Source organism: Equus przewalskii, chromosome 6 (genome assembly GCF_037783145.1).
Source record: "Equus przewalskii isolate Varuska chromosome 6, EquPr2, whole genome shotgun sequence".
Lineage (NCBI taxonomy): Eukaryota > Metazoa > Chordata > Mammalia > Perissodactyla > Equidae > Equus > Equus przewalskii.
Window position 1 is genome coordinate 31,854,570 of NC_091836.1, and position 15,487 is coordinate 31,870,056.

Below are 15,487 nucleotides of genomic sequence, written 5' to 3' on the forward strand. Positions count from 1 at the left end.
TCTATGTTTGGAGAAAGTTCTGGGGATTAGAAAAATAACTACTTAAAGAAAACAGGCAAGAATCCCATCTTGGTGTTAAAATAAAACACACCTACAACCGTTTTCCCCATAATTAGTTTTATAATTCTGGCAACGTTCACTTCTTCAACTGCCAGAATTCATATCTTACCATTTTCTAAAATCTCTTCTCTTTATTTTCCCATTAGACTGCTACTGATAGTTCTTTCAGCATGCTTTAGTTACTGTAACTCAGTTCAATTTCTTTTTTAAAGAATTCAGTCTGCTGACTGCCGTGTGGAAAGTGGATCAGAGCAAACAAGAATAGAATTTGGTAGGGCTGTTAGCACATTATTTTTACTGGCTGTCTAAAGAAACAAGCACATGCACCTACTAAAAATGCTATGTCTAATCTTTTTAATAATTGTGATGAAGGAAAAGCCACAAAATGACAAAGTTTAGGTAACTTTTAAAACATTTTAATACTCATTGTCCTTTTTTATGCCAAGGCATTCAGAAAGATTTCTGTCTCCATGGTTTTGAAATCATAATTACTGCTTATGGAGAATCTCCTTTTTTTTTTAACCAGACTGTTCAAGGCCCTTTTATTTCATCCTTGCATCAACCCCATGAGCTAAATGACATTTTCTTTTTAAGGACGAAAGTAGGGGTGAAAAAGATCAAATAATTACCAAAGTCTACTCCAAAAGTCAGTCACTGACTTTGGATTTGAAGTTTAGTCGGTCTGCATTTAAAACTTGAGTTCAATTCCTACCAAATAGAATAAATATTCTGAGTCTTAATTTAAAAAGTAAACGTGCTTAGTGACCTATTTCTACCTATTTTTCTGTTCTGTAGCTTTGCTTTAAAAATGAAGCTATTGAGAGGCTGGCCCAGTGGCACAGTGGTTAAGTTTGCACATTCCAATTCGGCAGCCAGGGTTCGCTGGTTCGGATCTCGGGTATGGACCTACGTGCTGCTTGTCAAGCCATGCTGTGGAAGGTGTCACACATATAAAGTAGAGGATGATGGGCATGGATGTTAGCTCAGGGCTAATCTTCCTCTAAATAAATAATAAATAAATAATGAAGCTATTAAACCAGATCATCATAAAATTCAACAATTTTAAGTGTCCAATTGAATGAGAATGTACTTACAAAGAGTATATACTCATAGAGTTGTGCAATCATCACCACAGTTTTACATTTCCCTCATACTAAAAAGAAACCTCTTGCCCATTTACAAGCGTTTCCATTCCTACTCCCAGCTCTAGGCAATTAATATATTTTCTGTCTCTCTATATTTGCCCTTTTTAGATATTTCTTACAAGTGGAATCATAAAATATATGTTCTCTTTTATCTGACTCCTTTCACTGAACATAACGTTTTTGAGATTCATCCCTGCTGTTGCATGCATTAGTATTTTGTTCCTTTATATTGATGAATAGTAATCTATTGTGTGCATATTTCTATTTCCTGAACCATTGGCTAAGATTCTCATATTATTCTTGGTGCCTACAGATCTCTAAAAGATTATTGGTATAATTAGAAACATTTTGAAGATCTTGAAATCTTTATTATCATAATCCAGTGAAAAATGAATGTGTCATGTATTAAACAGCCCAGTGTATGAATTCTGAATATGGGTGAATAGATAGATGGATAGAGAGAGAGAGATAGATGTGTATATTTCCATCGCTTTGATTATTGCGTTCCAGCTTATCTTCTCAATTTCTTCCTTCCAAGTCACTATGAAAAGAAGTGCTGAATTAATGAAAATCAGCCCAACACTGAAGTAATTTATAATTAGTAATGAGCCACAATCTTCCCTTTTTCAATTGCTCTTATTATAAATTTAACATTTCACTTTACCTTGTATTAATTCCGAGGATTAATTCTTCAAGATATTTATATATATATATATATATATCATTACTATCCCTATGACTGATTGAAACATACACACACACATTAGGAAAAAACACAGCCATAATGAATTTCAAAATATACCATCTCATTTCCACTTCCCAGAATTTCTGTTCTTGGTAAAATCTCCAGAGTTACTGAAGTAGCCATGTAATAGCCCCAAATTGTATCATTCTCTATGTTACGTGTAATTCCTAAACCTCACGTACCATCAATTCATTCAATAAGTATCTGTTGCAGAAATTCATTTGTCACCCAGCCAGATTAAATCAGTTTCACAGGACATTCACTTTTAAAAGACTAATATATATATATATGATTTGTAGATGAATTTGCAAATATTTGATTAATACACATTATATATGAATATCAATGTATAAATTTACAAGAAGAAATAAAACCTCGTATTCACTAGAATGCCTGTGTTAGTGGGTCAGCACATTCTTTTTCAAATAGTAAAATTTTGCATTCAAAGCAAAATACTCTCTCAGGAGGCTGTTGTGAGTGGAATGTAAAATTAAAGCAGAGTGAACCGCATGATTATCTCCAAGTGGTCTCCTGCTGCAATAATTTGACACACTTTTCTTTACTATATCAGTATATTTGTCAGGCAGCTGAAACGTCCGGTCTGCTGGTATTTCCTCTCCCCTGGAGTTGAAAGATATACTATCCATTTGTTCAACATCCGCTTCTTGATTATTTGTCAACAGTTTAATCAAGGTACAGTTTAAATATCATAAAAGTCGACAGTTGCAAGTGTACCATTTAAATATTTTTAGTAAATTTATAGCGTTGTGCAAACATTGTCAAAATTCAGAATGTTTCCATCACCCCCAAAATTTCCTTGGGGCTAATGTGCAATCAATTCCTATTCCTACGCTACTCTCTAAGAAACCAGACAACAATTGGCTTTTGCTTCTATAAATCTATCTTTTCTAGGCATTTCATATAAATGGGAGGTAGCCTTTTGAAACTGGCTTCTTTCGCTTAGCATAATGTTGTTGAGGTCCATCTATTCTGTAACACGTAAAAATAGTTTGTCTTTTGTATTGTCAAATAATATTCCATAGTATGAATGTACCATATTTGTTTATCTTTTCACTAGATAATGGACATGTGGAATGTTTCTAATTTTGAATACTATGGATAATACTTGTATGAAAAATTACATACAGATATTTGTGTGTATTCATTCCCTTTTCATCTACTGGCAAAGATTGTAAATTCCTCTTTGAGATTTTGATAAGATTATCATACTATCTTCTTTCTGATATCAGTATTAAGTCTCATAAAATCAAATTAAATTATAGAGTGATTTTTGTAGATATCCAGTCTCACCACTTACATGTTTATTCTTACTACTTACTGTCTCAAAGAATGCCCTTTTCCTGATCCTTTGTGTCAGCCTACTACAGCACTTTATAGACACCGTGCAGATATGAGGAAATATCTGATAACTGTCAGAGATAAGTCATTTCAAAATAGCTTGATGGATCTCCAGATGTGTGACTGTACTGGGCTGACCTAAAGGAATATGATTGAGGTGTCAAAAGTTGAAAAGAGTCTCTAGTCCAATGGGTGCAGAGGCAGCTATGAATTATTCATCCCTTCATAGGTTTACTGGAGCAAAGTTTCCCCAAGGATAAGTTTTTATAAACTTTGATCCAAAGACAGTAGTTGATAGCTCTTTCACTGATTCAAACAGGGACAGGATTTTTAAAGTTTAGAGCAGATCGCAGGAAGTACCTACAAAGCAAAGAGCACTTTGTGACATGTATTAGATCCATGGAGAGATATTATGTGCAATTTTTTACCTCAGAAAGATTGCAGACTAATTCAGCAGATAAGTCATTTATTAAAATGGCTTGTTATTTTACTTTTTAAAATAATTTGTTTATTACAGTGAGGGCTCCTGTCAGTAGAGAGCCCTCTTTTTCCTAGAAAACAAGAACACTAACTGGTCACCTTGATGTATAAAGAATTTTAAAAATATTTTAGAATCATATTTATCAGAATTCTTTTCTTAAGGTGCCATTCCATTCATTTCAGGGGTACTATTTCAATTCATTCCAAAGTGCCAGCTAGGAGGAGTACTAGTGTTGAAGTTAGCCAAGTTGAGTGTTACAGAGCATAAATTGAATAATAAATTTGATGCTCCTTATCTCCAGGCAAGTACTTTAGGTTTCATCTTTTGCTAAATTTTCAGTTTCTTTCCTTCATTGGCCTTGGTGTGTTCATCTAAATCTGAGTTTTCACAGTTCCTTTGATTTTTTCTTTTGTGAGAAAGATTGGCCCTGTGCTAACATCTGTTGCCAATCTTTCTCTGAGCTAACGTGTTTTTCATGAGTTTCTGTGTGTGTGTGTGTGAGGAAGATTGGGCCTGAGCTAACATCTATTGCCAGTCTTCCTCTATTTTATGTGTGATGCCACCGCAGTGTGGCTTAATGAGTGGTTCTAGGTCTGGGCCCAGGATCCAGGCCTGCGAAACCTGGGCCGCCAAAGCAGAGCATGCAAAGTTAAGCACTATGCCACTGGGCTGGCCCCTCAATTCCCTTGATTTTTATTCAAAGCCTTTATCCCAATCGTGTATTAGGTATTTGTTCCACTTCCATCTTATCCAATATGTTTTATACTCCATAAAGACAGGGATACTATATATCTTGTTCACTACTATCTCCTCTTTGGCTATATATATTATATAAATTTACAAATAGTAAACTGCCGATAAATATTTGATGTTACCCTAATGGCTGCCCATCTGACTAATTGTTTTCTAGGCTAGTCATTGATTCAAATGTTGAATAATAACTTATGAATTATATAACTATCCAAAATGATATTATAAGAACTGTTATAATTTTTTATGTCTTAATGACAAAGCAAATAATTTAAATAATAAGAAGTATCTGCTGATAGAAGAAAGAGATCTTTGTGGAATGAGATGTTTGGGGAAGGTGTGATGGAAAGGGTCGACGATGAACAAAAATCCAAAAGCTATGTGGTTCTCATATAGGCAGAAAGGACTATAGTGGACAGTCTAAATTGCGGAAACCATGTGAAGAAACATGAGGTACAGGATACATCTTTAGCATATAAAATAATCCTAAATGAACAGTTCCAGTAAGGGAAAAGTTTAAATATTGTGGACATATACTTGTGGTGGGGTAGTTGGAAATACATCAACAATTTTTTTGACACTCCCTCCAAATGGTGGAGACTAATTTTCCTTCCACAGAGTGTGGGGTGGACGTAGTGACTTACTTCTAACAAAAAGAAAGTAAAAGCTGGAGTGACGGTATGTGACTTTGGACTAGATTACAAAAGGCCTGTGGCTTCCTGCTTAGATTTTCTTGTGGATCACTCAGCTGCCATTTTGTGGGAACATTTAGGTGACTATATGGAGAGGCCCATGCAGGGAGTGAGGAACTGAGGCCTTCTGCCAAGAGCCACGTAATGAGCCATCTTGGAAGCAGATCCCCCAGTCCCAGTTGTGCCTTCAGATGGCTGTAGACTCCCCAGCAGGGGAGATCCCAAGACGAGATAGCCCAGCTAGCTACTCCAGGATTCTTGCCCCTCAGATACTGCAGGAGACAATAAATGATTTTGTTTTAAAATGTTAAGTTTTAGACTAATTTGTTGTACTACAACAAATAATTAATACAATACCATGGATAGTGCCAGGAATCCAAGATCATTCCAATAAAGGAAACGTAGTGATATTGGCAACTGTTGTAGTAAATCAGGCAATTGCGTATAAATGTTTGATTTATATCACAGATGGGTAGATGTTGTTCCTCCCAAATACTTTTTCCCTTTTACTCTTTGTATAGGTAATTTAGTAAAACTCTATTCTGATCCCATCTGACACCAGGTAGATATATGTTTTTAAGTTAATCAGTCAATCAGTGACTGAGTGACTATTGCTATAGAGTGGGAAAGAGCTGAAGTTATTATTTTCCCATCATTGCTTATTTCTATGAATATTACTCAGAGTGCTTCACTAGTTATGTCCAATGTCATCACTATTTTTCTATTCTGCAGTTACTTAATCTTCTTGTGCCTCAGTTTTCTCATCTATAATTGAGGAGAGTAATTGTGCTTACCTAGTAGAGATGCTATTCAGATGACAGTTATCATGTGCAAAAAGTTAGAACAATAAATGATATATAGAAAGCATGATATAAGGATAGCTATTATTATTCAGAATTTATGATTCTTCAGTTCTTTGTGTAAAGCAGTAAGATTGTAGTTCTAGATTCAGACTCCCTAGATGTGAATACTTTTCTGTCATTAGTTGTTTCATCTATAAAAGGAGGATATCAGAGTGTCTACTAAGGATTTTGTGAGTTAACAGTGAATACATGTAAACTGCTTAGAACACCATCATACACATAGTAAGAAGAGTTTGAATCTTAGCTCTTATTCTAAGTGTTTGAGTGGATGACTCTAAAGAGATAGGTAATTGGCCTGAAATCCACTTGATTCAATGTTAAAATTTAAATATTGAACGTTTCAAAAATAAATAATAGATATTGTTACTTATTCAATTTCAATTAATTATAGATCTATTAGATTTTCAAGAAACAGACCATACCTACAATGGATAGGGAACTCTGGCTCAAAAAGCCCTTCCTCTGCAAATTTTACAGAAATCCACTCTCCTACTTTATAAGGTAGATTAATGTCCAGCTTCTCACTTGAGACATAATGAGTAAAGTCTAACACCGAACTTCTCTGATGGCCAAAGAAATAAATCTCCAAATGGAATTATTTTGTAATGGGAAGATATGATTAAAGCTAAAGAAGTTATAAACTAAGTTTAAACTTAAATTTACATAAGTGTGCAATCCAACTTTTAAATTTCATACCCCGTTGACCATAAAACCTACCTTTATTGAACGGCTAGAAAGAACTTGTACTAGAATAGAGTGAGCCATACATTTTGAAAGGAAGGAAGGAAGGAAGACAGTTCATGGCCTCTAGACACTTGCATATTTATGGTAATCAATCAAAATAGAGTTCCCACAAGTACAGACTATGTGAAGCAAAAAAGATAAATTGTTTTGGGAAATTCAAAAACAGAAAAAGCTAGGCTAATCTAAAAAGCTTCCTTGAGGGAGTAAACAAGTGACTCAGTCCACTTTCACTACATGTGACTATTAGGACTCCAGAGAAACACCTGATAGTAGCTTTGTCCATCTTGATATTTGGTAATAAGACGAGTGGAAAAGAATTAGCCCTTTTCCTTATACTCCAGAACTGTGGACCATTTGACTTAATACTTTCCTCAAAGCCAATTTCACATCCTTGTTTCTCAAAGTGTAAATCAAAGGGTTAAGTGAAGGAGTGACAATATTATTTAACACCTGAATAACAGAATCTAGCCAGGGGCTTGAAGCAGGCCTGAGATAGATGAGCATCACAGGTCCATAGAACAAGAGGATTGAAATCAGGTGAGCACTGCAGGTTGAAAATGTCCGGCTCCTCCCTTCAAAGGAGCTGATTTTCAATATGGAAAGGAAGATGCGACCATAGGAAGTAGGATAAGGAAAAAGCATGTAAGAGTCACAATATCCACATTAGTAAAACTCACTGTCTGAGCTAGAGAGGTGTCTGTACAGGCCAGGGGTAGCACCACTGGGATATCACAGAAGAAACTATCTACCTCAATGGGGCCACAATAGGATAACTTAAAGACAAGAAATGTGAGGATACTTCCATGTAGACAGCCACCCAGCCATGTGCCCAATGTCAAGCCAGTACACACTCTGTGATTCATAATAACTGTGTATTGCAATGGGTGACAAATAGCCACAAAGCGGTCATAGGCCATCACAGTGTAGAGGAAACACTCAGTACCACCCAAGAAGTGGTAAAAGAAGATCTGGGATGCACAGCCCTGGTAAGAGATGGTCCGGCTTTGCCCCATCAGGTAGAGCATCATTTGGGGGGAACTCACTGAAGGGAAAAATATGTCAAACACTGCCAAGTTTCCCAGGAAGAAATACATGGGTGTGTGAAGGTTGGAGGAAACCAGAATGATGAGGAAGATGAGCAGGTTCCCCAGCAAGGTTAGGAGGTAGAAGGCTAAAAACAGGACAAATAGCATGTTCTCCAGCCCTTCAGAATTAGGAATTCCTAGCAGGATGAATTCCGTCACGGAACTGTAGTTCTGCATGTTCATACATCCAGCAGTCCTGGAAAATCAAGCAATAATCATGATATAAGATCACAAATAACCAAGAAAATATCTTCCTAATTCAGTTATTTCTATTTAAGACAGTGGCTGCAAGCAAAAGAAGGCCAAAAGAGGAAAAGGAGACCAATAATAAATCTGGCCCTACAGCTAAATAATGTGCCATGTTTGGCCTCAGTTATTTTGTGCGTTAAATTAGGTAGCAGAATAGTGTATCTTTATAGATGTCAAACTTCTTAAAGTCTTCAACACTTAATGTCAATTTTATGCAGCTTCTTCCAATTTGATTTAACATCACACAAACTGACATATTTCATTACTATCTTCTCCACGGAAAACTTGTCATCATGTGATAACTTCACTTTAACATCAGCCAATTCATAGTTAGTTGGTAAATAGTCCAATTACCCAAGTATATGCATATAAAAATGTGAATCTACACAGAAATTATATACACTTACCTATTTATATTTATTTTCAGCAATACTCTTTCAATTTTGTGGCATTTATACTTTTTAAAAGTGTACAATTCATATTTACAACCTCCTCACACACATATAGAAACTGGATTGAGACTAGAAGAAAGCATTGCATAGGTAATAGAAATAACTACTGAATTCTCCTAGAAATGCATCCTTCCTCAGCTAGATGTTATTTCCACACTGCAGACCTTGCAAACCTAAATTTCAATGACACTAATGTTATTTATCTTTGTTAATTTATGTCACTGATAGATAAACCAAAAAAACTCAGTTAGATTTTCTGAAGGCCCAATATCTCCTTCTATTCATTTATATCCCATTTTATGTTAGCCCTCCATATGTTGTCACTGGATGTAACTAATTTCCTCTACTTGTGATCAATATTTGTTCATGGCAAATAATCTGATAATTCTATTTATAGTAATTTATAAATTGCTGATTTGTTACCATTTCCTACATTATTTCTATTTTTGCAAGGATAAAGGCTTACACCATGGAGAAAAATCTCAGTAAGTAGAATTAGGGCAAGAAGGAAGCGGAGGAAACAAGAGCTCTTCAGACCATTCTTGTAATCAATCTGTATAGCCAAGCCCCTAGATAAAGCTTGTTCTGCTAAAATGTTTGAATATATTGTAATCCTGACAATGATATAGACAGGAAGAAAATAAAAGACTTCTTTCCAGCCCTAAATGCAATTTAAACATTGAGCTTGGGCCACGGCAATCACTTTAATCTCACAAACATTTGTTCTCTATCTACCTGCTGGAAATATAAAGATGAATCAAATAAAACACTATTCCTTAAAGAGTTTACTCTAGAGTTATATTAAAAAAACCAGTTTCTAATCCTGACCTTGATTCCACTATTTGCACCTCTGGGGTCATAAGCAACATACTTGACCTCTCTGAGCCTCATCTACTGTGAAAGAGTGATGGATAACAATGTTGTCAGCTTCATGGGGTCTTTGTGAGGATTGAATTTGTTTCAAAAATAAAATGGCTTGCTCAGTGCTTGATACTCAGTAGTAAATGGCAATATTATTTTAACAACTAACCTGGTGCATATAAGTCTCTGATAATGTGGGTGATAATTTAGTAACAACCAAAGCATTGCAGATGCAGTAAAGATATAAGAAATGGACTTGAAAAAGGATTTGTGAGATTTGAAAAAAGGGAAAGTAAATAAAGTCAACTGATCTTTGACAAAAGAGCAAAGGTAATATAACAGAGAAAAGATAGTTCTAACAAATGGCTCTGGAGTAACAGGGCATCTGCATCCAAACAAGTGAATCTAGACACAGGCCCTACACTCTTCAAAAGTTAACTCAAAATGGATCATAGACCTAAAGGTGAAATGCAAAACTGTAAAACTCTTAGAAGATGACATAGGAAAAAACCTAAATGACCTTGGGTATGATGAATTTTTGATACAACACCAAATAACGATTCATGAGACAAATATTTGATAAGCTGAACTTCATTAAACTTAAAAAAAATAAACTTCTGCTTTTTAAAAGCTTCTATCAAGAGAATGAGAATACAGGCCACAGAGTGAGAGAAAATATTTTAAAAGATACATATGATAAAGGACAATTATTTAAAATATACAAAGAATTCTTAAAATTCAATAATAAGAAAACAAACAACTCAGTTACAAATTGGGCCACAGACCTTAGCAGACACTTCACCAAAGAAGATACACAGATGGAAAATAATTATATGGAAGGTGTCATATGTCATATGTCGTAAAGGAACTGCAAATTTAAAAAATGACGTACCACTACAAAACTATTAGAATGGCCAAAATCCAGAATATTGGCAACACCAAATACTGGTGAGGGCGTTAATCAACAGGAACCATCATTCTTTTCTGGTGGACATGCAAACTGGTACAGCCAATTTGGAAGACAGTTTGGTGATTTCTCACAAAACTAAATATACATTTACCATATGAACCAGCAGTCTTGGTCATTGATATTTACACAAAGGAGTTGAAAATTTATGTCCACACAAAACTGTGTGCATGGATGTTTAGAGAAGCTTTACTCATAATTGCTAAGACTTGGAAGCCACCAAGATGTCCTTCAGTAGGTGAAAGGGCAAATAAACTATGGTAATCCATACAAAAGAATATAATTCAGTGCTAAAAAGAAATGAGCTCTCAAGCCATGCAAAGACATGTATGAATCTTAAATACATATAACTAAGTGAGAGAAGTCGATCTGAAAAGGCTACATAGTATATGATTCCAACTATAGGATATTCTGGAGACAGTGGTTGCCAGGAGTTGAGGGCAGGGGAAGAATGAATAGGTGGAGCAGAGAGAATTTTTAGGGCAGTAAAAATACTGTGTATGACACTGTAATGGTGGACACATGTCATTATACATTTATCCAAACCCACGGAATGTACAACACTGAGAGTGGACCCTAAGGTAAACTACGGACTGTGGGTTATTATGATGTGTTGATGTGGATTTATTTGTAACAAATGTACTATCCTGAAGGAGGATGTTTGATAATGGAGAAGGCTATGTGTGTGTAGAGGAATTGGGTATATAGGAAAACTGTATTTCACTCAGTTTGTTGTGAACCTAAAAATGCCCCTGAAAAGTAAAGGCTCTTTTTAAAAAGGGCAGAGCAACACACAGAGGTTAGAAATACATACATTATTTTCATGACACCCACAACAGAGCATTATGTAAATATACTAGAAGAATTAAAAGATCTCTTTGTAGGCTGGAAGAGTATAAACTCTCCCTTTATCTTAAACTTTCAAAGTCAGCAACCAAATTCACTAAGATGTCAGGTCCAAACTTGCCTTAGGAAAAAGTGTACATTTCACAAATTACCTTCGATATAGTTTCAAAATCCTTCTCACTCTTCCTCTGTGGTCAGCACTCAATGCCTTATCTCCATCCAAACTTATTCTCAAGAAAGAATATGACATCAGTCCACGAAAAAAAAAGCTAAGACCAGATCTTGCATAATCATAACGTCATTTGGAAAATGACTGAATTTCCATCACAGAAGATTTTCAAGCAGAACCTATAGGCTCATCTCTTTGGGAAACGGAAGAAGGAATCATTCTCCTGCAAAGGAGAGTAAATTAGATCTTTTCTTCCAACTGTAAATTTAAAATTTTATGTTATCAGCTTTTTTGTAAATTCTGTGTTTTACCATCACCTCCTTCACTGATATTTGCAACTTAACCCTTAGTCTAACTACTGAATGGAAATATATGGGCCTGTCAAACGAAGTTCTCATATTGATAAGAAGAGTAGATTGATACTGACAAGAAGACTATTTGTTAAGAGTTGGGATAATTTTTAATTTTTATACTAACAGCAAAATAGAATACGTGAACAAAGAATCTATCCTCTTCAATATCACCCACTTTGCCCTATAAACCATTCTCCTGCCACACAAGCACACCTCTCTCTAAGACTTCCCCCCTTCATTTCTTCCTTGGTGCAGACTTACTGATGGAGCACCGAACTCAGCAACATATACAAATCTTCAGTTGCACAGTCCTCCTTCTTCAGGTGGTTTAGCATTGAAATGACTAGGAAAATCAGAGAGTAGAAATAGAACAGAGGGAGAGAAAAGGAAAGAGATAATATAAGCAGAACAAGAGTCAAATAGAAGCAGTAAAGTTTTAGACACACGCCAGTTAGTGGAACACACATCTAACATGGGTAGAGAGGTTTTCCTAAAGTTTCTAGGCAAGAAGAATGTGTTCCTAAAGCCAAACCTCTACTTTGGAGTCAGAAGTCCTAGCACAGAGCCAGGGCTTTGCACCTTCTGCTCTTGAATCCAGAACACAGAGATGCGAAATTCAGCCCAGCCACATAGACTTGTCCTGAAATTCTAGATTTATAATGTTTGCAAACTGGAGAGTTTCTTTTGAGACAATGTCCCCAGTGGCCCAATCCCTACACTTAAGGAGCATGAATGAGCAAAGGAAGTAATTAGAGGCCCTCCTTTCTTTCCTCACACCCCTTTCCCATTACGTATCTCATTATTTCATAATAAATGATATATTCATTGTACAAGTAGCATTGCAGCCTTATAAACTATTTGGCAAACATTCAAAAAAGCAAGAAAAAATGTCATAGTTCCTTTACCTTAACATTACCAATGTTAACATTTTACTCTTTCTAATCACTGTATCACATGGTTATGGTATATTTTTAACTAGTTACAATCATGCTAGATATGTAGTTTTGCATATTTTCCTTTTAATTTAAAATTTTTAATTTATGATTATATTTCCTAAAATACATATGTGTAGGTAGGTAGACAGATATACACATAAAATGCACTATGATGAAATTCTTAAATCAGTTATTCATATATGAAACTTTATTAGAGATAAGCATAGCTACGTAGAAATACTATAATAATCATGAATAATATTGTTTTTAAGATTGTTATCAAATTATGTACTTTGCTAGCAGCAGTGCTTATGAAGGCTGATTTTGTCAGCATAATGTATTAGCATATTTAAAAGTAGAAAGGTTGTTTCATAAGCAATTGACAACCAACTATTTTTTAATATGCATTTTTTGGTTATTCTTAAGGCTAAATATATTTATAAATTTCTGTTATTTTTATGTTTTTTTAATTTTTTTTTTTTGGTGAGGAAGATTGGCCATGAGCTAACATCCAGAGGTAATCTTCCTCTTTTTTTTGAAAAAGATTGTCCTAAGCTAACATCTGTGCCAATCTTCATCTATTTTGTATGTGGGACACTGCCAAAGCGTGGCTTGATGAGCGGTGAGTAGGTCCGTGCCTGAGATCCAAACCTGCAAACACTGGACACTGAAGCAGAGCACACAAACTTAACCACTGTGCCAGCGGGTCAGGCCCTCAAATTTATTATTTTTATAGCAATTAAAACAATGTGGTGTTGATGTTGGTTTAGACAAATGGAATAGAAGAGAGCATAAAAAGCAGACCCCTTGAATATATGGATAATTGATTTTAGTCAAAGGTGGCATGAAAGATCATGTAGCAGTTTTTTTCAATAAATTATGTTTGGACAACTGGATAATCAAAGAAAAAATAAAATTAATCTCTTACCCATACCATATACAAAATCAATTCCAGGAGTTCTATAAACTCAAATCTATATGGCAAATAGTACAGCTTTTACAAGTTTAATTGGAGGAAATATTTTTGTACCTGGATATAGAAACTAGTAACACTAAGGGAAACATTAATAATTTTGCTTGCTTTAAAGTTGAGAATAACCTTAAAAGAGTAAAAAGAAAAAATGGAAGTCAGAGATGTTATTTATAGCACATATTACTAATAAGGACTCATACTCAATATGTAAAGGACTCCTAAAATGTATATATAAAAAAAGCCTGCCAATATGAAAGCAGACAAATTACTTGGGTAGGCTTCACAAAAGGAGAAATACAAACAGCCAATAAACGACAACAATGACTTTTGTTCAATCACTTTAATAATTAGGAAAATAACAATTAAAATTGCAGTAAGATTTTGCTTAAAGTAAATGTCAAATATCATTAATTACTAGAACTTTCACATTACTGAAGGGAGCATCAATTTATAGAACCATCTCAGAAAATAGTTCATTGCTTTCAAATAATTTGGGTAATATTTTTCTCATAATACAGAAATCTCTCTGTAGCAACCCATGCACACGTGCATCAGGATAGCATATGAGTACTCAAGGCAGAAATTTTGTTATAGCTAAAATCTGATCACTCAAAGGTCTACCAAGGGTATGTTTTACAATGGAATAATACACATAAATAAAAGGAAGGAATTTACAGCTACACATATCAATATGTAAATTTTTGAAACATTTTAAATGATGGAAACTATACATTAAATAGCAGTATATGACCCACATGTATAAATTTTAAAAAGACAAACTTAACCTATTGTTTAGAGATAACTTCAAAATTAATCAGAAATCAGATTTCCCGTAGAAGTCATGATAGTGAAATGGAAGCAGATTGGCTTCAGGTAGGGATATGTGGGGACTCCAAGCTTGCTGGCAATGTTTAATTTGTTAATTTGGGTGGTGGTGACATGAGTGTTTGCTTTATAAATTTTGCTTTATAAATTTTAACTGTACATTTATGCTTCTACACTTTTATCTGTATATGTTATATTTCACAACACAAGCAAATGACTAAAAAGTTGAATTTGAGGTGTTTCTATTCTGGTCTATGATATAGTAAGATGAATTGGATTTATCCTACTATCATAAATAAATAGAAAACTGGGTCCAAAAAGATAAAAATAAGTATTTTTATCTGTTGGACAATAGGCAGAACAAGACTGGAATCTCTGACTGAGGAAAAACAACTGAGGTAAGTAGTTTTGCTAAGAGGCACATTCTGGACCATGATACGTGAATGGGAACCTAAGGAGAGCACAACAGTCTTGCTGATGTGAGGAGACAGAGCTAGGAGTTCAGGAAGGCTGATTTAGAGGTTCTGGAGCAAAGATCCTGACATGACAGGCCCATACAGAAAAAGACCTCTAAAAATCTGCACAGGGACATGCTTGAGTGTTTTCTGATTACTAACCTGTGCATATGTAGGATGAAACACCATCAGGTTGAATAGATATCAGCTTGGTGTTTATAAGATGAATAATTCCTGGAGGCCACACAGTTGAGAAAGGTTTGAACTACGGCCAGCCAAAATGGAAAGTTCTTGTCGATCACCAGGACATTCGATAAAGACTCCCAGAAATGCCACACATGAGTAATAGGATTAAAGAATCCTTTGGGTGAATGCTACTATAGTCCTACCCAAAAAGCCTTAAAAACAATCCTTGCAGGTCAGGTAGATCCACAAGGAATTTAATACGGGCCAAAATAAAGCCCAACACTCTTTAAAG

At 35.1% G+C, this 15,487-nt stretch overlaps 1 protein-coding gene across 1 annotated transcript; it reads right to left on the minus strand.

Annotated features, from left to right (window-relative positions):
• Positions 1-7,169: 7,169 nt before the first annotated feature.
• On the minus strand, positions 7,170-8,101 carry LOC103550145 (olfactory receptor 10D3-like). Its single transcript, XM_070624636.1, is given in 2 exon segments — positions 7,170-7,483; positions 7,486-8,101. Coding segments are annotated over 2 exon segments (930 nt in total).
• Between the last annotated feature and the right edge of the window lie 7,386 nt (positions 8,102-15,487).